The 24590-nt window shown below is 52.7% G+C and overlaps 3 protein-coding genes across 11 annotated transcripts; all 3 read right to left on the bottom strand.

Annotated features, from left to right (window-relative positions):
* Positions 1-175: 175 nt before the first annotated feature.
* On the bottom strand, positions 176-3557 carry TRIM65 (tripartite motif containing 65). The gene is made up of 6 exons (XM_010721379.4): positions 2993-3557; positions 2652-2747; positions 2346-2579; positions 2048-2228; positions 1746-1829; positions 176-1075 (listed from the first exon to the last, which is right to left on the bottom strand). Exons 1-6 carry the CDS (start codon positions 3428-3430, stop codon positions 513-515), a joined length of 1596 nt encoding a protein of 531 aa, XP_010719681.2. The 5' UTR covers positions 3431-3557; the 3' UTR covers positions 176-512.
* Positions 3558-5045: 1488 nt separating this feature from the next.
* On the bottom strand, positions 5046-9897 carry MRPL38 (mitochondrial ribosomal protein L38). The gene is made up of 9 exons (XM_085239956.1): positions 9741-9897; positions 9365-9544; positions 8453-8581; positions 8168-8376; positions 7778-7850; positions 7071-7116; positions 6536-6694; positions 6032-6168; positions 5046-5701 (listed from the first exon to the last, which is right to left on the bottom strand). The coding sequence occupies exons 1-9, from the start codon at positions 9805-9807 to the stop codon at positions 5565-5567; spliced, it is 1137 nt and encodes a 378-aa protein (XP_085096082.1). The 5' UTR covers positions 9808-9897; the 3' UTR covers positions 5046-5564.
* Positions 9898-10209: 312 nt separating this feature from the next.
* FBF1 (Fas binding factor 1) lies at positions 10210-24018 on the bottom strand. 9 transcript variants are annotated; one of them, XM_031556320.2, is made up of 31 exons: positions 23877-24018; positions 23212-23329; positions 22887-22914; positions 22244-22285; positions 21836-21917; positions 21446-21506; positions 20840-20890; positions 20248-20392; positions 19840-19920; positions 19485-19604; positions 18494-18647; positions 18131-18267; positions 17582-17684; positions 17121-17480; positions 16224-16388; positions 16043-16143; positions 15795-15853; positions 15647-15691; positions 15422-15556; positions 15132-15232; positions 14487-14693; positions 13919-14026; positions 13637-13776; positions 13173-13291; positions 12923-13045; positions 12336-12521; positions 11512-11688; positions 11185-11322; positions 10954-11086; positions 10489-10595; positions 10210-10408 (listed from the first exon to the last, which is right to left on the bottom strand). In XM_031556320.2, the coding sequence occupies exons 2-31, from the start codon at positions 23212-23214 to the stop codon at positions 10325-10327; spliced, it is 3495 nt and encodes a 1164-aa protein (XP_031412180.2). In that variant the 5' UTR covers positions 23215-23329; positions 23877-24018; the 3' UTR covers positions 10210-10324. The 9 variants fall into 9 exon arrangements, with proteins under 9 accessions (XP_031412180.2, XP_085096075.1, XP_031412181.2 ...); XM_085239949.1 differs by lacking the exon at positions 16224-16388 and adding an exon at positions 16412-16489 and having other exon boundaries at positions 17121-17477; XM_031556321.2 differs by having other exon boundaries at positions 17121-17477.
* Between the last annotated feature and the right edge of the window lie 572 nt (positions 24019-24590).

Raw genomic sequence — 24590 nt, 5'->3', positions numbered from 1 at the left:
TTCCTCATCCCCAGGGATGAGAAGCTTCAAAGCTTCGAGGTCTTATTCTGGGTCAGATCAACCTTGGGGCAGAGACATAGGAAATCACATTTCCTTTTCTCTGCACTGCTGTAAACAAATCCCTGGCTATTTCTGCTGCTGGACATGCAGGGATGCAGGAACAAGGGCACCCGGCTCAGCCCCACCGGCACTGAGGTCACACCAGCAGGAAATCAGAACTTTATTAGAGAAAGCAGCTTCTTGCAGCGAGAAACGTGGCACCCCAAGAGGCGGCTCTGCCACCTCCAAAAGCAGTGTGAGGGGACGGGGATGGCTGGGAGCACAGGACCTGCCTGCAGCCCCCACACCTTTTCCTGGGCTCCTCAAACCTCAGTTCTCCCCAGGGCAAAAGGAATTACATCTCTGCATCCCATCTGCGTGGGAGCGCACACCACACACACAACGACTGGGGTCTTCATCCCCGCTGCAGGAGCATCACCATTCCCTGTGTGTGTTTTTCCCTACCCGACGTGTCACTGCCCCAGCTCTCCTTCAGGCTCCCCGCAGTCCCTATGGCACAACCTAACGGTGCGGCCCTCGCACAGCCAGAACACCGGGAACAGCGGCTTCGTGAAGAAAGCGTGGAAGGAGTGGATGAGCTGCACCCTTTCCCCGAGGCCGTAGAAGGAGAGCAGCCCTTGGTCATAATCCAGGCAGATCCCCAGCTCGGTGTAGAGCCGCAGCTGGATTTTCTCCGCCTCCCCATTGTGCCGGGCGAGGTAGCTGTCCTCCCGTACCTGCAGCCCCCACGAGCCGTTGTCCAACCCGATGTTGAACTTGCAGCCCATCACTTTGTGCCGGGGAATCTCACTGTACGTCACCCCCAGCACGACGGAGTGGCTGGAGATGGTCACCTCCCAGTAGTGGCGGCCCTGCTCGTAGCTCTGCACACACAGCACCTGCCAGGGCTCAAAGCGGCGGCTGCGTTCCTGCCAACCAACAGCAGCACTGGGGCCGTGCTTGGCTCTGCGCTGACCCCACGACAGCTCCAGGTACTTGTTGGCCGTGTCGGGATCGAAGGTGAGGTTTCGGTGATCTGGGGACAGCAGTGACATGGGGATGCTTCATCCCATCCCGAAGGTTTGTGGCAGCCCCCCGGCAGCAGCACGCTTGTCCCCAAAACAGATGGGTTTGAAGAAGGAATATGGGACTGTGGGATTTAATCATCCCAGAGCAACCTGGTCCCACTGGCTATTCTGGGCTCATGTCTGCTGCTAATAAACGATGTTGTTTTTTTCTATTAATAACACTGAGAACAGCTCATAGGTCTCGGTGGAAGAAATCCTTATAGGTCCTGTATGCACTGATTGCCTTGCTGGGAAAAGTGACCTGACCGAAGCACCCTAAATATTACAAAGTCCCTTGTAAAAGGATATGGGAAAGGGAGCATTTAGGAAATGGTCCCTAAAGAATGGGAAGGGGCATTGGGGGCTGAGTGCAGGGTGGGCTCTGGATCAGCCCTGCACATCCCTCTGGGTGCTGGCACTGCCTGCCCTGGGAAAATGTCACATCCAAATCTGGGGCCTTGGGAAGGGTGGAGATGGGGTGAGATTTAGGGCACGATCTGCGGGGGCTGACCCTATGCCAGACACTGTGGGGAAACCATCCCTGGTGCTGCTGCCCCTACTAAGGAGCCCCTCCCCAGCCCCACAGCGCTGCCCTAGCCCTGCAGCATCCCCCTCTCCCCCTTCCCTCCAACTCCTCACCCTTCAGCAGCTCGGCACGCAGCTGGCACGTGGGGACAGGGGTAGACACCAACTTCACCACCGTCTCCTCAGGCTGCCCCAGGCCTGTGGGTGACAGGGACAGGCGTGGAGGATGATGTCACCCAACTGCTGAGGGCAGAGGTGAAGGGAAACCATTGGGTGCACGCTTGGGAGTGAGCAGCAAGGAGGGGACATGCAGGAGCCACCCTCCTGTACCCCAATACCTGTCCCCATCCCATCTATCCCAGCACGGTGACAGCAGCCAGGATGAGGTGGAGCCTTTTAGGGCACTTGAAGCTCACCTGGGGCAATGGGGTCGGGGGCTTCAGGGGCAGTGGGGCCCAGTGAGGCGGGCAGCTCCTCCAGCAGCAGCCTGGAGGCAGCAGAGAGGATCTCACTCATGGGTTCCACCACAACAGCCACGTTAAACTCTACCAACGGTGGCACCTCTATGCTCTGCGGGGTCAGGAGCTGCGGGAACTCCTGCAGATGGACACACGGATATCTGGGGAGGCGTGACAGCTCCAAAACCTGCATAGGCAGCCCCAAAATGCCCATTTGCCATCCTTACGGCTGGGATTTGGGGTGTACCGATGGTACCTCGAGAAAGGCCTGGTGGTCAGTGCAGTTCAGCAGGCACTGTGCCCGGTCCCGGTGCTGCCCAAGGGCCTCCAGATGATCCTTCAACATGTTCCAGTCCTTTTCTATGTGTCCCAGAGCCACCAGCTCCTCCTGCTCCACCTTGGCCACCATCTGCTCCCGGAACTTGGCCAGCGCTTCTTCCAGATGGGTGAATTTGCTCAGGATCACAGCTCGGAGCCTCTCGGAGGAGTCCTGCAAGAAGGGAAGGCCGTGAGGTCCGGAGTGCTCACACCCAGCCCAGCCCTGAAGTGGCTGTGGCCTCACCTTGATGCTCTGTGTCCGTTCCTCCAGCTCCCGCAGCGCCTGCTCCATCCTCTCTGTTTCTCTCTGGGCTTCTTCCAGGGACCTTTCCAGCAGAGCCTGCAGAGGTAGGCACCTCGTGCTGCAGCCTCTAGAACCAGGCTGGGAGCGGAGAGGCTGCATCCCTTTGCTGCTTTATACCTTTACGGCCCTTTCCTCTAAACCAGAGGACTCAGAGCCGTGACGCAGCGGGATTCCCCCTGTACTGCTTTTCGGGGAGCCTCCACGCCCCGCAGCCACGCAGCTCAGCACGCAGAGCCTCCACCTTCCCGCGGGCAACTCACCCACCCCCCCACGTTCCCCACCTGCTTCTTGGCGTGCTCCTCTTCGAACAGAGCCTTGCGGTGCCGCTGGCACTGCCGCATGCTGCAGACGCAGCAGATGCAGCGCTGCTCATCCTCGCAGTACAGCTCCAGCGGGCGCCCATGCAGCGGGCACAGCCCAACGTGCCTCACCTCACAGCCCTCCACCCGCCCCCTGCCCGCCCGTGCCAGCTCCACCACGTCGCTCAGCGTCACGTTCTTCTTCAGCTCCAGGTGCCTCTCGCAGATGTAGCGGCACTCGGGACACGTGTAGCCCCCCCCGGCCCCGTTGGCCGTCTGCTCCTGTCTGTTCCTGTGGTTGTCGATGCAGCGCTCGCAGAAGTTGTGCCCGCAGGGTAAGGTGACGGGCACCCTGAAGAGCTCCAGGCAAATGGAGCATTGCAGTTTGTCCTCCAGCTTCTGCGAGATGGGAGAGGCCATGCTGAGCTGGGGATGGGGAAATGAGCAGGAAGGTGGGAAGCGGCCTGCAGAGCAGGAAGAGATGCGTGACGCTGAGCAGAGGCGGGTCAGGGCTCTGAGCCAGGAGTACCCTTAAAGCGACACCCAGTGGGTGCAGCTGCTGCCCAGGCACAGCAGGGTGCAGGAATTGCTGCGCTGACAGCACGATGCAACAGGCTAACAAGGCTCAGAGCAAGGCATGTGACTGCGAATGCATTTCCATGGATGCACTGTTCTGTGTCATTCCGTATCGCTTTCTGTTTGTTTGTTTGTTTGTCATTGCTCCTTGAGGGAGCATCCTCACCTCTCCCAGAGCTTCTGGCAGAGTGGTGTGCTCAGAGCAACTGTTTGTCCCCTCTCCCTGCAGTGACAAGGGCTGTAACACAGTCAACAGCCAGCCCAACCTCGCATCTTTCCATTTTGTGCAGCTCATGCTGCTCTCATGTGCTCAGGCACTGCTGCTTGCAGAGCAAGGTGGGCATTCTCAGTCTGCTCTTTGCCAGGTTTCAGTACACATCAGCAAAACTGTGCATTGAAACACAAGAAAACAGGCATCTGGGCAATCAGCCCTCAGTCAGCAGCTGGAGCCTGCAGCCTGGAGGGACTGCACTGCGCTGCACTAAACCCCTCCACCTTGTTTTCACACAGTCCTTTTGCAGAGGCTAAGGCTCTCAACCTCTCAGTGCACGCCTTATCTGCTTACCCTTGCAGACCCCTTATCGCTGCACACTCATTACTGGGTTGCAAGATATTTGCAGGCTGGAGTTAAGCTGCAACAGTTCTGCAACCTCCTCACGTGCTGTGGCTTTGTGCTCACCTGCTGCAGCCAGGGCTCACAGGAAGGCACCTTCATGTACCATGGGACAAGGTTGGACACCATCCTAGTGAGGTGACATGAGCTCTGTCACAATTTGCTGCATGTCACAGCATAGCTTCAGCCACCAAAATGTTTATTTTGGCTGAATCTGCAAGCTCTGATCAAATATTAAAAGCTCAGAGAGGAGCAGAACATGGCATTTTCTGCTGGAACTGCATGACACCAGCACTCCCATTGCAGTCACCCCAACAGCTAATTCATCCCTGCTGGAATCAGGCTGGAACACCCCTCGGGACAGCAGCAGAACACCCTGCAAGTAATGGTGCTGAGCAATGGCAGGAGGTGGGCACTTCCATGCAAGCTTCTCTGCTGGCTGGAGGATCTTAGGAAGTGTCTGGGGAGTTATTTAGAACATGAAAGTGAGGGATTGCACTGAGGTCACTGCAAAGCAGAGCAGAAAGCACAGGCTGCAGCAGTGCCAATATCTGCTCCAGCCCTGCCAGCTCTGTGTGTGATCCATTCGTGCACATCAGGCACAGGATGTGCAGGGAGCAAGGGGAAGACTGATGTTCCCGTGCTTCAGCAGCTGATAGGAGAACCCAGCTTCACAAATGCTGACCTTGTACATCTTCATCACTTGTGCAGTTGTGCTCTTCCCTTTTTACAATGCCCAAGAGGGGAAGGAGATCCAGATCAGAGCTGTGCTTCTCCACTGAGCTCCCCCAGCTCTGTACCATCTGGCTGATATACCAAGCTCCTCCCAATAAAGACAAGCTAGCATCACCAACATCACTCAGAGTGTATTTGATTTGATTCATCTCTTTAAAAGGATTGCAGAAATGATAGCTGGCACAGCCCTGAACTGCAGTACAGAAAAGGGAAGGAGACACAGATTGGCCTGGTTTGTTTGTTTCAAAGGCAGGTGAAAGGAGAATGGTGATTCTTCCAGAGAAGCAAGGCAGGGCATCTCTGGTGGACTCTGTCCTGCTGCCACTACTCATCAGCTCTGCTACAGAACCAGTAGCAGGATTTCAGCCTGGACGTGGATTAGTTTTCATCCACGAACGTCCTCTGAAATAGTCTTCTTCCCCATACCGCTGCCAACATGAATGCCTGTTGCCCTCAGCTGCATGCTTTCCAGCAGAACCAGCAAAATGGAACTCAGAGCCAAGAGGCTGAGATTTTGTCCTCTCTCCTTCTAGAGGCGCAGAACGCTCCCGATTGCCCAGCTGGCAGGGTGAAGTCAGGGAAGCCGGCAGCCCCATCTGCTGGACCTGCACTGCAACAGACACCAGGGCCCTAGTAAATGCCATAGGTGGGCTCCTCGCTGTCTCGGTATCTGTCCAGGTATCTCAGAGGCTGTTGGCGTGGGAATTTTAACTGTGGAGGATGGTAAACAGGCGGCCGCACGAATTCAAACACAGGCTCTCTCATATCTGCAAAGGGACAATGGAGAACTTCAACAAGACTGCTCAGGTCCAAACCCCATCCTCCCCCCACAGGCACTCTGGTGAGGCTCTTCTTGATGTTATTTTAAAAAGCTGATTCAAAATGGCCTTTTAGAGGTTGTTCCCTCAGACTGCTGTCAGTCTGGTGGAAGACAGGTCTGTAAGCACCAGGTCTGTGCAGTGAGAGATCTTAGACAAGTGCCTCAACGACAGCCAGGACCAAGCAAGAGCTTACAGCCACAGCTCACTCACTGAGGCTGTGTGTGGCACACAGGGGCACATCCCAACCCACAAATGGGCCCACGCTGCATTTCTTACTGAGTAGCTGGTGGAAGATCCAAGTAACAGAGCTGTCCCACTGGCACTGGAAAAACGCCAGCCCTGCTGGGGTCATGTCATCCTCATGCTTTCTGTAGAAGTCAAACGTGCTAAAGGTTCGCATCTTGAGGCTGTAGCTGGAAACAAGACACAAGCACAAGAACTGAGGTGAACCTTTTTTCCTACAGCACCTGGCTAAGCAACAGCTTCCTCACATCATGCCAGTCTATGGCAGAGAAGTGCAAAAGGAACCAAAAGAACACCTCCCAGCTTCTCCAGCTCTGTACACAGCTTTTCTCTAGTAACAGCCTGTTTCACACTAACAGAACTCCACAGTGCATGACTGGAGTCCTGGCTTCAGGCAACACATCAACTCAAAGCAGCCCAGAACATCTCCACTAACTGGAAAGAATTACTCTCCTACAGCAGTACAAAGCCTGTTGTAATAGGAAACAACAGCTGCTAAGCCAAAGGAAGCACGAAAGTGCCTAGAGAAAGCCTTACCATGGCATTGGCCGGACATCCTCGCTGAAATCTATGGGGCGGTCTTGCTTGAAGAGCAGGAAGATGAAGCGATGGTAGCCAGTTCCCATGGCAGGGAAGGGGGGCAAGTAATGGCATATCTCCTTGCCCGACTTGATATCATTGCCTGGAATGTTTGTCCTGAACACAAATAAATTCATTTATATATATAAATAATAAATATCCGTTATATATATATCCATTTATATATAGAAATTATAAATAAACATTTCCTTCCGTTGTGATCAATAGCTCCATACAGGACTGTGGGTCACTCTGAACTACACTTAGATTTGACTTATGTGTTGTCTGACATGTCAACAAACAGTAGAAGTTGATTTCACTGGAAGAACAACCAAATTCAGTGAGCAACATTTGGAACTACTGTATCTTCAGCAGGACCAAAACCACGGGGGTAAAGAAGCTAATGGCAAAAAAAGCAGGGAAAGCAATGGAACTGCCTTAACAAAAGCTTACTGCCATCCTGCACCCCGCAGCAATCATGTGCAATACTCACACCAGCCAGTGGAGGTACTCCGAATCAGTGTCTCTTAAATGTCCATCTGTAAATGCACACAAAGGAGAAACAGGCCTTAGTAGCAACTCAATGCTTGCCTCAACCACAAAATAAGAATGACCAGAACCTACTCCAAGGGTGGGGGCAGCTCAAAACCCCCCAGTCTTCTTTTCATAGCAGAAAAATAATTTGTTATAGGACTGAGCTCAAAACGAGGCGCAAGGAACTTTACAGATGTCACTTCAAGATGGCATTGGGTCAGCTGCTTCACCTCACTGTGCCTTGGCTTCCCAGGGTGAACAGCGTGCATTGCCAAGCAAGAGAAGAGCTTGGAGGTAAACAAGTGACTGGAGTCAGCAAACTACTCGCTCTCTACTCTGACATACATGTTACATCACTGCCCCATCTCTTTACTGCTAGATTTTAGGATGCTACAAAATCTCCTGTGTATGCAATCCGTTGTATAAACAAACACTCAGAGTTCTGCAAATACCCACTTTCTGTCTCACAGGTGACAGAAACACTTTTAGAATACACAGCTGCCCTCAAAGTAGAGAAACTGTAGTTCCCTTTCCAGATACAGCCTTTGAAGTTGTTTTCTGTAACTGGAGCTTAGGGGATAGTCCCTACTTAGCAGGTATGTATCTGATGCAGCCAAAGGAAAAAGGAAACCAAAAGCAGAATGAAACATGTTTCTAAGAACTTACCTGGATTTGTGAGCAACAAAGTCCAGAGAGAGCCTTTATCTGCCTCATATGACACTTCAGGGGGATTGGAAGCCTAAATAAAAGACAATAGAAACCATTTGAACAACAACTTCCATTGAGATCAGGTCTAACTGTAACGCAAAGAATGTGAATTTGTCATGGGCACGGTCATGACACAGTGACAGTTCCAACCAGAGAGCCCCAAGAGGGATAAGAGCCTGCCAACAGGCAACAATCCTGTTGCAAACTTCTGTCCTTATCACATCCAAGAAACGTATCTCTTTCACCACAGAGGAAATACTTTTGTAACAGAAAGCTCCCAGAACAAACACCAATCAGAGGAATCTGACAAAAAAAAACAGAGCCTTCCCATGGGAAGTCCTCACACACCTCTGATGGAGTCACCATGTTCCCGTAGTAGACTGGCACCAGGTGCTCATCTTCCTGGTTGTATCCCACCTTCAAGCTAACCCAGGGGGTGAAGGTGGCCCCCTGCAACAAGTCACGAAATATCCCATAGTGCTCGGCCAGGCGCTGCTTGTGGAAAGGGCCGCTGGTCTTCTCCCATTCTGCTCTGACCTCATCGAGAGGGATTAGTGCTGTGGAGAGAGACGAACGATGCAAGAGGTGCTGGGAAGAGGGAAAGGGCAGGATGGGGGCTGGTGGGGCACACACCAGTCCGGAGCCGTGCTGCTCTCTCCATCTCGATGTTCTGGTGGTTCTGCTTCAGGATTCTTTTCCTTTCCTTGACTTCTCTCACCCACAGCACCTTATCACGTGGCAGGCTGATGTCAGTCTTTGGCTCTTTAGAGAGGGGTAATAAAATCACACATGAAAAGCCTGAACGCTCCTCCCAAAAACAAAACTGTAATGGAGTTAGAAAGTGTGGGAAAGAGAAGCAGACCTCCAGCATCAGCTACTTGATTTCACCACCTCCGTACTTCAGCTCCCTCCTCCCCAAGCTGGCTGCATTCTCAGCTCTAGAAGTTTGCCAGCTGCCAAGCAAGTTTGGCCCTGGGGCTGCTCAGCATACAAACCAAACTGCAAGTAGTTTAAAAGGTCTGTTTTCAGGTGTTTCTTGAATACTGTAAGTGCTTTAAGAAATCCCCACTTTACTCCATTCTATCTTTTGGAAGGTCCTGGCCAGTCCCCTCTCCTAGTAAACAGTTGTCAGACTTTTTATGTGCTCTAATAGTGACAGCACAAGAGGGAGTGATTTCTTAATAGAGGGAGACTTAGATGAGATGTGAGGAGGAAATTCTTTACAGGACAGTGAGGCTGTGGCACTGCCCAGAGCTGTGGGTGCCCCATCCCTGGAGGTATCCGAGGCCATGGGTGGGTGCTGATGGGAGGCACCCAGCCCACAGCAGGGACGGAGCTGGGGGGGGCTGTGAGGTTCCTTTTCAACCCAAACCATTCTGATCCTATCACTTTTCTGAAAAAGTCTGTGCTCTGCAGAAAGATCAACGTCATACCAAAACATTTCATCAGCTATTTACAGACCAAGCCTTAGAGTAAAGCCACTGCAACATCAGCCAGCAGCTCTGACCTCAGGGCCAGGGAGAGATCCGGCCCTTCCCACACTACCTGGCTTGGGGTTCGTGTACTGCCGGTACGTCTTCCACCACCGCGGCTTCCTGCTCTCCTTCTCCGCCAGTTTGAAGTACCGAGTGAAACTGCGGTATTTTTCCAGCGCTTCCAAATTGCTGACATCGATATCCTCGTTCGGCATCGGGCCCAGCGGGGCCGCCCGTTTGCAAAGAGCGGCTGGAAACGGAGAGAGCCCTCATTACGGGACGGAACGAACTACGCGACGCGGGAGGGGAAGCGAGGAGCAGAAAGGCCGCAGGCTCCCCCGCCTCCCGGACCCGCCTCGCATCGGCCCTTTCCGAGAGCTGCCACACCACACGGCCCCAAACAGCCTCCCGCAGGGAACCCGGGCCCAGCCCCGGCCCCATCTCACCCGCGGTGCCGAAGGCCCGCCCGCTCCAGGCGCCGCGCAGCGCCGCGCTCAGCAAGGGCGCCGCCATGATGCGCGCCGTCCCCAGCGGAAGGTCCCCGTTACCACAGCAACGGGGCTGCGCCGCTCAGAGCCTGGCTTGAAAGGCCCCCGCTGCCATGGTAACGGGGCCGCTCGGCGCAGTGCCTGCCTAGGAAAGCCCCGCCGCCATCGCGATGGGGCTGCCCCGCGCAGGGCCTGTCTAGAAATGTCCCCACATCCCCACAGGGTCGGGCTCTCCTCTCGTCCACAGTTACATCTCCATCCCTCGTTCCCCGTTTAGATTACTTAAGTGACCTCAATGCAAAAATGAAGCCAGAAAAGAAAACATTAGCAGCGCCTCTGAGTGATGAAGACCTGACATACTTCAGAGCCGTGGGGAAGGACTTCACACTGTGAATACTCAAGAGTTTTTAAAGAAAAGAAGGACAGATTCTTTAAACAGACATTATTTATTACTTGTTTCCTTCCTCCCTTCCCCACCTCCCCATTTGCACAGCCCAGTCCTCAATGCACACACAGCTCGAGAGGAGAATGGAGACGGCTCCTCACACTGACAGAGGTGAAGTGTTGTAGGACGCCTTCTTCAGGGTCTCCAGGAAGAGCTGCTCATCCTCCAGGAAATTGCGGTCCTGAGAAGAGTGGATGCTCGGAGCTTCACCCTGTCATGCTCCCAGCCCGCTGACTCAAAGCCCCTCCCAGTCCCACTCACCTGCTGTGCCCTGTGCTTCAGCACCAGCAGTTTGGCATGGAGCTCCATTGAAGCAGTCGTGTCCACACTCCTGTGCCCAGGCAATGTCCTGATGGGAGATGGAAAACCTGCAATGAGAGCACAAGTGTGCGGTCCCCTTGCTGTTAGAGGGTGGCAAATAGGAGCAAAAGAGTATCCCGTTTTTGCTTCCTGAGTGGGGTCCTCCCCAGCCTCCCAGAGTAAATGGACGTTAGCCCACCTGTATCTTCCTTTTCCCCTCCTCTTGGCATTGCCCTGGTTCACAGAGCTCAACAGAACTCCTTAAGAGCATGAAGTAGCCAACAACAACTCAGATCTGATGTTTATACTGTATATAAACAGCTGAAACAGGCCCCAGTAGTATCCCAATATTTCTGAGAAGTGAATTAAAAGTGCAACAGCTCCTCAGCATGCCCTCTTCCACCAGCAGTGTGCAGAGGGCCTTACTCAGTGTGCTGGAGAGGCCTTTGGTGGAAGCACTCAGATCCTGGTCTGTGGTCAGCAATAGTGTGGGGTTGTTGGGCAGCTTCTTGTGCAGTTGTTCAAGTTGTCTCCTCTGGTGAGCCATGCTCAATCTCTCCTGCCCCATCCCGAGGAGAAAGGGAGAGATCATTGGCAAAGGTTCAGATCCTTGGCATGGTGGCTCCAGGTTAAGAAGTGAGGGTGAGGGAACATTACCTGTTGCAGGTGCTGTTCTTGCTGCTTGAGCTGCTCCAAGTGCTGCTGCATGACCTGCAGCCTGGCCTGGTGCTCAGACTCTATCCTACATGCATCCTGCAGGGCTCGCTCCCCTTCCTCATACTTCTGTGCTGAGAGCTGCAAGGCAGAGGATGGGGATGAGGGGGAGAGGAACCCTCACTGCCCTGGGACAGAGTGTCTTTGTGCATCCTCTCATTTCCCTTTCAGGACAGGACCAGGATGCATGGCCTCAGGAGGGATGTGACACCCTGGCTTTGCTGCCAGTCTGTGTGCAGCTGTGAACCGCAGCGCAAATGCTCCACCTACCTTGCTCACGTTCTTGATCTCCTCCTCCTGCTGCCGGATGCGCAGTGCAGCCCCTTTCACCTTCTCCTTCTCCAGCCTCAGCTCATGCCAGGCCTCATCTAGCAGCTCTCTGTCCCTTGCCAGCTGCTCCTCCTTGACCTTCAGCTCACGGCTCCGTATCTTCAGCTCTGCTTGCTCCTAGGATGGACATGGGTGCAATGGATGTGTTACCAGCCCTGTCCTGGACACTATCTCCTGTCTTCCCAAGCGATGGGAGTCATCTGCCCACTGAACTCCTGCTGTGCACCAGGTCTGTGGTGCAGAGCAAACCAAGCGGTGCCCTCAACTATCCACTCTTGGGGCCCAGTGCCCAACAGAGCTGGGACTGTACAGACACATACACATTACCACTCTGTTAGACCTTAACAATGCAGTTCTTGCTGCACTGTCTGTGCCACATCCCTTCTGAACTGCCCCAGGAGGGAGCAGATCTGACTCTAGATAAACCCTTGTGTCCTGGTGAGGCTTTGTTTAACCCGTCATGGGTGTTTCCTTTCACCTGACTTCAGATGTTTATAACAGTCTGTGCTGCTCAAACTCCTCATGGGCAAAGGAGAGAGGCCTGATGTGACTGATGTCAATCTAAGTCAACACCTAAAACTGGCTGGCAGGAGCTGCCCTGGGAAGACCCCAATTCTCACCACCAGACATGATGTGATGACTCCATCCTAAACGCCTGAAGCCAGCTCTGAATCTCTCCCCATGTCCCTGCAGGTAGGATCATGGGGATCCCTGCTGCATGCCAGGCAGTCCAGGTGCTACAAGAAGAGGTTCTGCTGCCATACCTTGGCTAGGCTGATGATGGTGCCCTCCCTTTGGGAGTCCAATTGCAGGGCTCGGTCAATGTCGCGCTCCATCCGCTCCTTGCTAAGCTGCTGCTGGGTGTGAAATTCAGCCCATTCAACGGCCAGCTTCCGGCGCTCCTCTGAGCACTTCTGCATCACTGACTTCTGCTCCTCCAGCAAAGCACTCTGGAGAACACCACAAGAGGGAGATAGACAGCGCAAAGCATTCCAGCCATAGGATTTTCTCCTTTAACTCATCTCTGCCACTAAACCACACCTGACATCTACAGGCTGGCCAAGTTGGTTGCCTAGTGTGAATCCTGCAAAGGGAGCTCTGGCCCCATGCTCCTTGGAAACAGACTCCATCACACATGCTCACTCCAGCCTCTTGCACCCAGGTGCCAGATAGTTGGTGTGATCATGATTCACTGCACCACAAATTGTGCGATTGAGCAGGCAGAGGACAGAGGGGAGATGAGGGATGCTGTAGCCCAGAATTCAGTTTTTCACCCACCATACACTGCAGTGCAGCCCTAGTCAGACTCATGAGATGTGAAAAACACCCGGAGATGTCCACCCCAACTCACCTTTGCCCTCTCCAGTTCTGCCCGTTCCATAGAGAGCTGCTGGCTCATGACTCGCCGCTGCTCCTCCAGGGAGCGCTGCAGAGACTCCACTTTGGATTGCTCTGCCGTCGCCCTCCATCGCTCCTGGTCCAGGCACAGAGGAGAAACAAATGCCATTCACAAGCTCCAAATCAGGGATCTCCAATGGGGAGACATTATCTTCCCCGTACCCAGACGGCCGACCCACACAGAGGACAGGTTGTGCACTCACCTGCTCCAGCAGCCGAGTCTGCTCACTGAGCCTGGCCTCCATTTTGGCAATCACCTCCTGGAGTCGGCTCCTCTCCTCTTCCATGTCCCTCTGCTGCTGTGACAGCCTGTCCTGGAGCACTGGGGAGAGGCAGCAGCAGGGCTGTGAGCTCCAGGGTTCTGCACATCCAACTCCAAACCACCCTGAGTGCACCACCACCACCCTCTCCAGCATCCTTCATCATGCTGGGATTGGAAGCTCTCTCTATATTCACCATATTAACAAAAAAAAACAAAAAACTGTGATTTTGTGCTGATCATCTTCTGCATGTCCTCAGGACATTGTTTTGTAATGGGGAGACATTGAGGAATCCAATGACACAGTAGAGAGCTTTGTCAGTCTAGGCTCCTGGCCTTTGGCTGGATCTCCTTATTTTCTGGTTGCAGGGCCCTACAGCCCTGGCAGCAGGTGAAGGGCAGACGTACCCTTGAGCTGCTCATCCCGCTGCCGAGCTCCCATGGCCAGCTCCTGGGAGGTGGTGTGGTGTGTGGCCTCCACCTTGTGCGAGAGGTTGTGCAGATCACTGGAGAACCTTTCCATCTGCTCGATGACACCGTTCAGAGACCTGCAGAGAAGAGCAAGAGGACAGGTCACCCCTACGGGACGTGCTTCACACCACTGCCACGGAGAGGGGCATCTGTGGCTGGTTCCTGAGCCAAGGCTGGTTACTGCAGGACAGGGAACATGGTGGGAAGCACCATCAATACCTGGTGTGTGAAGTGGCACTGGTCACTGCATCGATCTCCTGGTCTTTCAGCCGCTTCAGCCGCTGGAGCTGCTCTTCGTGGTCTTTGCGCATCTCCTGAACAGACGACCTGCAGGACACAGAGGGGATAGTGTGAACTGGTGCTCCCTGGGATGGGTGCTGTGAAAGAAGCTTGGTTGTGGGGTTGAACATCTGGAATGGGCAACATTTGAGGGTGATGGGTTTCTTTGCCAAAAACAGTGATTTCTCATTGCTATAGCTATGTGGATATCAGTGACACAGGGACCTGAATAAAAGGTGTTTGGGGGATGTAAAACATTTGGCTCCTCTTTCAAAATACAGTGCATTCACTATGAAATGATATCTACAGCATGAATCTCCAGTGGGTCAGCATTAACACTGCCAGGTCTTGATCTGCCAACCTGCAAAGCCAATCTCACTCCAAAATCCACCACAACCCAGTGCTTCTGGAGCCTGATTTTTCCTTCTCCTGTGTCCCCAAACCATCTCCTGGTTCCCTTCCCAAGACGGAGGAGACAAGACTAACACCACATGCATGCTATGCTCACCTCTGCAGCTCTCGCAGCCGCTCCAGCTCCTGGGCACTCTGCTGCTCCAGTGTGGCCACACGCTGTTTATGCTGTGCCACCAGATCTGCCCGGGCCCGTTCTGCATCCTGGCTCTGTGACAGCAGCTGAGCCTCCAGCTGCTCCTTCTCCCGCCGCAGCCTTTCCTCCCGTTGCCCATAAGTCTCTTCCACCACCTTCACCCGGCTCCTGCCCAGAAACAGCCCCCAAGGATGTTAGAGCAAAGAATAAGTGCTGATTTCATGGCATTACCTGGCACTCTCCATCCAAAGTGCTCATGGAGGACCTTGCAAGGAAATTGGTGTTACAGTGTGCATGGGGAAACTGAGGCACTCTCTGCAGACAGAGCCCTGAACTCTCCCACTGCTGCCCAGTAAAGTATTCTAGTTGAGGACATGCCAGCAATGGCACTGGTCCCTCTCCTGTCAACAGTGGGACAGTGTTGGTGAGAGTATATCTTCACTTTGACTCACCCATGAATCTCCAGTGGGTCAGCATCAACACTGCCTTGTGCCTGCCCACCCGGGGATGGATTTGGAAAGCCTTCTTGCAGTCCCACCCGTGGAGGGAGGAAAGGGCTATAGGCAAGGATGTGACACAGGGGGGGGGTGGGTGAGAGTCCTGTACCTGTGTGCACTCTCAAGAAGATCCAGGTCCTCCTGGTGCCTCTGCTGAAGGCTCTCCAGCAACAATTTGTGCTGTGTCCGCTCCAGCTCCAACATGCGGACCTGTTGGACATGCAAAGTAGGTCTCTGTGCTGCCCTAAGGACAGAGCTCCCATAGCAGCACCTGAGGGCAGCAGGCATTCCTGGACTGGGAGGTTTCTCCTCTCCCCTGATGCTATTTGGAGAAGATATGGTTCTCCTCCCACTGAGTAACTTGTAGTCCCCCATCCAGCAGGCAAAAATGGGGCTCACCTGGCTCTCCAGCTCTGCCACACGGGCCTGGGCACTGAGCAGTGCTGCCTGACAGCCTGCTGCATCCTCGTAGGGCTGGACTGTGGGAGCTGCTGGCCTCCTCTCATGTACTGAGCCCAGAGGTGGGGATTCAGCCTGTGGGAAATGAAGAGAGAAGATTGAGGTTTAAGCATCAGTGGCTTTGTGGCACGGCCATCAGCTTCTCAGTGACATCATGTGCTTCACCTGGAGCTGCGAGGCAGCTTGGAGGGGTGTGCTGGGAATGGTAACCTGCAGAGACATGGATGCTCTCAGAGAGACAAAGCTTGACACTGGGGAGGGCCCAATGATCTCTCTGATCCTGCACCTCTAGGCATGGTCCCAGCAGACGTACCTGAGTAAGTGAGGCAGGGCCCTGTATCCCTTGCTCTGCTGGGGATGATGCTGCAGGGCCTGAAAGTTCAATGAATTCACCATTTAGACACAGTAGTGGGAATCATCCCCTTCCAGAGGATGGGGGTCCAGGTCTCCCAAACAGAGCAGACAGGCTCTTCTGCAGCTGGCCAAAGGGACACAGAGTCAGCCAAGCTACTCAAAGTGGGCCATGCTGTAACCCAAACAGACCCATAATGTGAAACACACCGATGTGGCTGGCATCTCTCAGGGGATCCCTCTTTGCAGGCTCTGATGGGTGAACTGAAGCTTGTGTCACAGTACTGAGCCAAGGGACTGGGTGCCTGTGTCTGGGGCAGAGACACACATGAGATACAGCATGCTGAGACACAGCAGTGTCCCAGCTCATGGTGAGATGCAAGGACATTACCCTGCGTGGCATGTCTTAGGTTTAAAGGTGTTCCTATAGAGCTGCATTCCCTCTCTGTTACAGAGTCCCAGGTCAAACTGACCAGCGTTGGCTACTGGCTCTCCCCATTCCTCCATCTCACCCACACAGCTGCTTTCTGCAGGACACCTCTCCCACAGAGGGTGTCTGAAATGAGAAGGAAGTCTTACCCAGAGCTGTCTGCACTCACTGCCTTGTCCTGCAGGGCAGCTGCCTGTGGTGCTGCTCCCGTGGAGGTGGCTGGCTGGCTGCAAAGAGCATCACATGTGGTAAAGCCAAGGAGACAATGAAAGACAAGATCCTTTCCCTCAATTCCACATGGGTGAAAGCCTCTGAACCCCTGAGTCTCTGAGCTGAGGCAGGATTCAGCCTTCTGGCTCCAAAACTCTACCATCTGGATCCTACCTCACTGCATCCATTACTTCTCCTGGGCAGCATCAGCTGCAACTAACACATCCCTGTCCAAAACATATTTGTTTGTCATCATATTGCCTTACAGTCCCACTTGAATAGCACAAGTCTGAGTCTGTGTCCATACAAACACAAACTGGAGGAGGTTTGCCTGAAATTAAGAGGAAGGAAAAGGAAGGGGACGTTTGGGCATGAAGAAGGGAGAGCCCCTGGGGATGCACTGATTCAGGACAGCTTTGAATGATCCAGGGTAACGTGGGAAATCTTAGACACAAATGGAAGAAGGCCCAGGGGCGTGAGGGACTGTGGGATGGATCAGCATGAGAAAGTCCTGCACTGGTACCCCAATCTGAGATGAGAAAGATAGCACTTAAAATGAATTCCTAAAAACTGAGCCAAGGCTTTCTGAGAGGCTCTCCTGGAGCTGCTGCATGCAGAGCAAACAGGAGCCATCAGTTATGCCCTTACCTGACAGGAGGGCTGGGGTCCAGCCCTTTGCCTGGGGTCTCCAGGGGCTCAGCACTTCTCTTCTGAGCCTTCACCTGAGCTTGGGCCTTCTTGCGAGACAAGGCAGCACTCAGCCAGTTATCCTCTTCCAGTTGGTTGGGTTTGGACGTTGCTTCTTCTGTAGCCATGAGCTGCTGGGAGCTCACCACAGGACTGGTCTTAGTTGGAGATGGAGGTTCTGAATCCAAAAAATCCTCATCCTTCAGGCCCAGCCAGTCACCCCCAGCCCTGCTGCCCCGTGCAGGGCTCTGGCTGGCTGCAGGAGGAGGTTTGGAGTGTGGGTCTGGTTTTGGTTCACTGCTGTTCTCGGCTGAAAACCTGCTGCAAGGAGAGGGAGTTGCATGCCTGCCTGTGAGGGTGACCAGGGAACTCTGTCACTGTGATCTGCGGATGGAGCTACAGTCACACACACAGCACAATACCTCACAGACTGCCTCCTGGAGGGACGGCCCTCAGGCGTGGTGGCCACTGTGGGCTGGTAAGCTCCAAAGACAAAATCCTCCTCGTCCCAACCCTCTTCCTTCTCTGTTCAGACAAGCAACTTTGAGTCAGCACCCAGAGGAGCAGTGGCTGCTAACACACCAGCCCTCCTGCTCTTCCCCTGCTATTCCCACTGGCATCGCTGCTTCTGGGAAATCACAGCTGGAAACACCTCCACTGGAAACCTGCGAGCAATGCTGGGAAAAGCATCTTTACTGGAAACCAGCCCATGTTTCAAGGCAACTGAGTTACTAAGTAAATTACCAATCATCAGCTGAGCTGCAATAATTGTGCAAACGCTCCCAGCTTGCCTCCAGGCCACAGTATTACATTTTGTGTTAGCCACTTTCCCCATAGGGCTGACAGAGAGCTCACCAGCGACCCTGCTCACCATTGCAAAAAAGGTATTTCCCCTGTAAATGCATTTAGATATCCATCTCGCTCTCTTGAGCCAACACCATCACCTTCCCAGCATCCCTGGCTGCACTCACCTGGCTGCTTTTGGTACTTCTTATCCAGTTTGAACTCTCTGTGCTCTCCTGCACCCGGCCGTTCCAGGATTTTGGTGATGGAGCCTCGTCCCAGTAACTCATCCAGCTTGGAGCGGGCCGGACGCACCTCCTCTCTGCTGGGGACAGAGCAGGAGATGGGTTTCTCCAAGAAGCAGGGCCATTCCCAGACACACAGCCTTGTCAGGGTGTTCTGACTCCTCTCTGCAAAATGAGGCTGCTCTGGGATCCAAGGGCAGAAGTGTTGAAATCCTCCAGCAATCCCCAATATGGTGACATCACTTCATACACACACAATCCCCTCCTTTACTCCCATTTCTCCTCCATTGCCTAAGAATGCCTTACTCTTCCATCTTCTTTCCCTGCTTCTGGTTTCCTTTTTGGCCATCACCAAATCCCAGCACATCCATCAGGTCATCATCATCATCTTCAAATGTGAGCTCCTCTCTTCGCCGGGCTGAGGCTGTAGTGTGAAGGGGTGTCTGGGGTGGGAGTGGCTCTGTGGATAGGGTCACAGAAGCAGAAGATTTGATCAGGGCTTTGCTATTTTATTTTATTTTATTTTATTTTATTTTATTTCATTTCATTTCATTTCATTTCATTTCATTTTTTCCCAGCAATAAGAGCTCAGAATAGCCCAGTCTGTTCTTTCTTCTCAAAGTCACTTTGAAATAGTGCTTCTCAGCAACCAAACCCTACAGCAAGTGACAGAGTGACTGATGGGACATTGCTGAGTTTTGAAACATGGGTTTTCTAGCTCTGTTTAACACCAGATTTTTGTCTTTGCAAGTTTCTTATCAGGTAATTCCTGCCCCCTGCAAAAGATTCCCCACTGCACCCTTTGGCCTTGCCCTAACCCACCAGCTGCTGTGTCCATCTCTGCAGCAGAGCAGATTTACTGGAGTGCAGGGACAACACAGTCCTTTAAGATCCCTACTGCAGGAACAGGAGATTCAGTACATAAGTGCAGCCCTTGTACAGCTGGATTCAACCTGGAGGTGGCCTGATTGGGCTTTGGCCTGGGCTGAAGGTGCTCTCAGCCACCTCAACTCCCACCCAGTAAACTTGTGGTCATTTGGCAAGGCATGAAACAGGCTGGATGAGGTCAAATGTAAGAGCTGAGCTTCCAGAAAGGAAGGGTCAGTGCTGTAACCTGTAGCACAATAGAAATATCAAGCACTCAGTGAGCTGTGTTACAATTAACCCCGTCTTGAAGTTGCTTTATAAATGACCATAATGATTCATAAGAGATGGAACCAGGTCATTTGGAACTCACACAAACTGATTGAAGTTGCCAATTTAATATGAAAGGGGCGCACTGAGCACCCCTGCTTACCTTTCTCTTTGCCCAGTTCTGTTTTCTTCTCCGGACTTCCTTCACTGCCTTTTGGAGGTGGCTTCTTGGGAACATCCTGCTCTTCTTCAGATAAAAGCCCAGCCAAAGGATCGTTTACATCTAGGAATTTTACCCCATAGGGGCAGGAAAGGATGATGATAATAATGGCAATACCAACAACAATAACAAAACAAACAAAAAAGAACAAACCCAACATTATTTAGAACAATTCTGTACTAAGCCCAGTGCTCCATAGCCCTTAGCTAGCAGAAGAGGCAAGCTCTGTGCAAAGAGCAAAGACAGAGTCCTCAGCTGCTGCCAGGCATCTCCATGTGGAAGAGAAGGGAGAACCTACCTTCAAAGTTAAATTTCTTGTACTGTCGGGAAGCGGGTGGGGATGAGAGTGGTTTCTTATCCGTCTCAGGTGCAGATTCTCCTAGAAAGAAAGGCCACAGCTCACTCAGAGCATGGCAGACAGAGGTGCCCCTGTCCCACTCCAGCTGAAGGCTGCTTTTCTTGCAGTGTTCCCCCTTAAGCACTCCTATGGAGTGGGAATCCCTCTGGAGGAGCTGCCTTGCAAGCAGGGAAGGGGAGAAGTGCCTTGAGAAGAGTAGGACATACTGGGAACTGGTATATCTTTATTGTAACCCTTCTGGCTCTCCTTCCATGCAGAACGAGTGACAGGAAAAGGAATCTGGTATGCAAATACTCCATGCTTGTTTACAATCAGGCTGTAGTAAGAGGAGCAGAATTTCCTTTTTACCTTTCTCAGGAGCTGGCATCTTCCCTGAAGTTTTTACTGCTCCTTCTGAGATGTTACATTTCTCTGGGCCTTTTGTAGCTGCCTTTCCCAGCCCAGAACTGGGTTTTGACATTCCCAGAAGATCAGCTTCCATGTCATCCATTTCCTGGAGAGCAATAGGATGAGGATGGGAGCTGTGTGAGTGATGCTAATGCCCCAGCGCTGCTGTTCCTTTGGTACAATGCTGCCTATCAAAGAGAGGTGTTTCATATCATAGAACCACAGAATGGCCTGGCTTAAAAAGGACAACAGTGATCATCTGGTTTTAAACCCCCTGCTACGTGCAGAATCGCCAACCACCAGACCAGGCTGCCCAGAACCACATCCAGCCTGGCCTTGGATGCCTCCAGGGATGTGTTTGCATGAGATCTCTGCTCTCATGGAGTTCCTGTGAAGGTGACGTGTTGTTCTCTCTGCTTCCCCAGTCAGACCCTGTGCCAGGCAGCAAAGCTGCCACTCGCCAGATCACTGTTAGGGGCATGCCTTGGTGAGATGGGCAGGAAGGCTGGGGCTGGAGGCTGTGATATATGGAGCTGAGTACTTGTGAACTGACCTTCAGGGTTTGCAGCACAGCTTGTGGGTCTGCATCAGAGATACTAGATTCCTGCATGCCAAAGAGAGGAGAGATCAGATAGACAAACTTTGCAAGCTCCTCATCCCAGAAGCAGGAGCCTGGAGTTCAAAATCCAGATGCAAATGTAGACCATCTGCATCTATTACAGCCCTAAGTAAACTGCTCCAGCACTCAGAGTCCTGATTCTCTTCATTTCATGAAACTACACGTTCAATTCACCCTGGTGCCTTCCTTATACTGGAAACCCACTATGCCTTGATTCCTCTGCATAGATCCTGCTGTCCCTTGTAGATGCATCAGGAACACCCAGTCTGTTACTTTGGGTCCTTCCTGTGATACTTTATCTGAAATTCAGCCAGGAAGAAGGCTGGGCTGCACTTGAAAGCTCTTCTCCCACCATCTACCCACTCTCCCATCCCACCTTCTTTACTCCACAGTGATGCCAGAGAGGGCATAAGCCAAACTTCAAGGTTCCTCCCTGACATCCCATCGCAGTCCTGGAGGGAGTGATGCCAGGGCAAGCTTGGCCCCACTCAGCCCTAGCCCTCAGGACACCATGGCTCTCTCTTGAAACGTTGGGCTCACCTCTGCAGCTTCCATGTCCTCTGCAGGGAGCTTGCTAAAGAAATCATCCTCCAGAAATGACCTGTAACACAAGCCTTGGGGTTAGCAGCACCACATGTGAGCTGGGGAAAATGAGACTGAAAAGAATACAAGCAATAAAGACATTAGTGCTGGGACTGCTATATTTAAGCAAGAGCTGTTATAAAGTTTACAGAACATGTATAGGGCTAGAAGACACCCAACTCTTTCTGGAAAGCTTCAGGCTCTGAGTTCCCAGTTTCCAAAGAGATCACAGATAATTCTCCTCATGCCATTTCTATTACGGCAGGGGGAAAAGGTGGAGGAGCCAGGGATGGTGCAGGTCAGAAGGACATGGGGAGCACAGAGAGGCTGCATGCCAAAGGAACTCACTTCTTACTGGCCTTCAAGCTGCTGCCCTGGGCTCTCCCACTGCTGACACCAGCGGGTTGGGAAGATTTAGCAGGGCCTTCATCTGGAAACAAGACAGAGAGAGATTAGGATGATAGACATAGGCATATTTCCTGACCTAGGAATGCCAAGGGGGAATTTGCTGTCTCCTTATGGGCCAAAAAGGTTTTAACTGGAGATGAACTTTGTTCTGCCTCCCCAAGCCAATGTCCAACGCTGTTCAATGGACTCTGAGAAACCATGTTCTCAGCTCTGCTCCCTGCTTCATCCCCTCTCACAACTGGAGCCCTCTTGAAGAGCAATAGCTCTTGCACCAGCTCCTCCTGCTCCCAGGAAGAGTAACTGAGTGTGAGGATGCTGCCCTTCCAGCTGCAGTGAAGGCGTATTTACCATCATATCCCAGGAGGTCACCCAGCACATCATCAATGGAACCTAGAACAAGACAAATTAAAGGAGCTGAGGCAGTCAGACCACCAAAGCAGATATAAAAAAGCTTCCTATTTCAGTAGGCCTTGCTCTTTTGAAATCCCCCAGAATAAAGGTTTGTTCTCAACCATCATCAGTGCACGGTCCTCCTTTGCCAGTCTAGAGAGAATTGCCAGGACCAGGACTTGACTCAGTATTTGATGGATGCATGGTTTAGCTTCATTTAGCCAGAAATGATATTTTTTCTTTCCACTCATTCACTGGCCACAAGAAGCCCTTAATCTGTGAGCTCTCTCCCCACAGTACCTAAGGGCCCTTGGGCAATCTTAAAAGCACTGTTATAGTATCCAGAGCTACAAAATGCCTCTTAATAAAGACCTCTGGAGCAGCTGCAGGGAAGAACTGAAATAAACGTGTGTGTTCTCCCCGGGATTTGGAAAAATACCCAAGAAAGCACAATACACCCAACAGCAGCTTTCAGACAAGGAGCACGAATTATGATTTCAGCAGCCAGGACTGCTGTGTGACTAGTGACCCCCATCTGCTCTGTTCCTAGCAGATCAAAGCACCTTTGGATGGTGGAAGAAAAGCACATAGGTGTACGTACCTCTTAAACTTTTCTTGGATTTTGCAGCCTAAGAAGAAAGGGAAATTTTCTTGTTACAAAATGAAGATCTGACCTGGGCTTTCCCCACACACACTGGGCAGTAGTGAAGCCCTCCCCCTCTCGTGCTGTTTGAGAAATGGCACATGAAACGTGGGGGAAATTAGAGAGATATTTACAACTTTTGAGAGTCCCAGCATGCTCAGCCCCTTCTGGCCACCAGCTGGGAAGAAGCCTCTGGTCCCAAGACCTATTCTACCTCCACACAGATGTGCCAGAGCCATAAAACTGGATTTCCCAGGCCTGCATTGTGCTGTATCACACTCACCATTGCAGAAAGTCTGTTTTCCTTTGCTCAGGGCAAGTTTGTTTGTAGGTTCACCTGAGCAGCACCTTCAGCTCCCAGGGGTCTGACAGCATTGCTCACATCCACACCAACCTCCTACCTGCAAGGACAGGAAAATGCATTGAACTGCCTTAATGAATGCTGTACCTTTGTTAAAAAGATTTCCCCGTGCAGCTTGCAGACTGTCTTCACACTGTTCAGGCCTCTCTTAGCCACTCACAAAAGGCTCAGTCGGAATTTAAAAGCAAAAAACAAAAAACCCCAAATGGTGTTGAGCTCCTGAAGCAGTTTGTACAGGGAATGTCCCACTGGCACCACAGAGCTGCTCTGCAAAATAACCCCCCACGCTCCGGATCCGCAGCACCTGGAGATCCCAAACAAGAGGCACAGCCCCAGTCCCACTTGGCCCAAGCAGAAAACAAAGCAGCCTGCCCTCTGTGTGAGCAGGATGAAGCCCCCAGCTTTCAGCCCAAGACTTGCTGCAGACATCCCTGCCTCCCATCACCGCAGCGCACACGGCCCACCCGACACGCAGCATCCCAGAGCTGTGCCCACATTGCTCCTCTCCCCACATCCCCAAACTCCTGCCCCCAGCATCCCACACCCGGAGCACCGTAACGGCCGCCCGCATCACCCCGGACACCCACCAGCCCCAGCTCTCCCCCCCGGCTGAGGAAGGCCCAGCCATTCCTTTCCGTTCCCTCGCAGCCTTCTGGGAAGCGTAGTCTGCCAGGACCTGATGCAGACTACAGCTCCCGGCAGCACCCAGATGCTGGGCAGGCACACGGAGCCCAACAGCCACAGAGCCCACACAGAACCCTGCAGGGAGGCCCCGTCAGTTGGGGCTGCAGCTGAGCCAGAATGCGTTCAGATCAGCCGTGGCAGTTATGGCTGCAGGGAAGAGCCTGCAGATGCCACAAAGGCGTCTCTTACTGGGATCTGCCCACTGAGGCACTGGGATGGAGCAGGGAGAGCCAGACCTCCAGCAGAACAACTCAAACACTCAAGTCTTTCTAGCATCAGCCAGTGCTTGACTGATAACAGCAACCACCTCACACCCAGAGCCCGCTCTGAAGCAGCCAGACACCGGTTCAGGCACACAGATACGAGGTGCTTGCAGGATGCTGTGTACCAGGGCACTCAGCTCAACATGTGCTGCTGAAGAGTTTTGTTTCAAAGCAGTGCAGCACCCAAGCATGGCAGCCACAGCCTTCAAAGAACACAAAGGTTGGACTCCCACAACTCAAAGGACGAGCTCACTTAGTAGTGCTCCTGCTGGAGCTGCTCTTTGCAGCTGGTCTGGGACAGTTTTCTAACTGCATGTCAGTGACCAGCAAGAGGCAATGTTAAGCAAATCAAGT

Source organism: Meleagris gallopavo, chromosome 20, assembly GCF_905368555.1.
Source record: "Meleagris gallopavo chromosome 20, MGAL_WU_HG_1.1, whole genome shotgun sequence".
Taxonomy (NCBI): Eukaryota; Metazoa; Chordata; class Aves; order Galliformes; family Phasianidae; genus Meleagris; species Meleagris gallopavo.
Note: the sequence above shows the minus strand (reverse complement) of the source record. Positions and strands in the feature narration are given on the sequence as shown.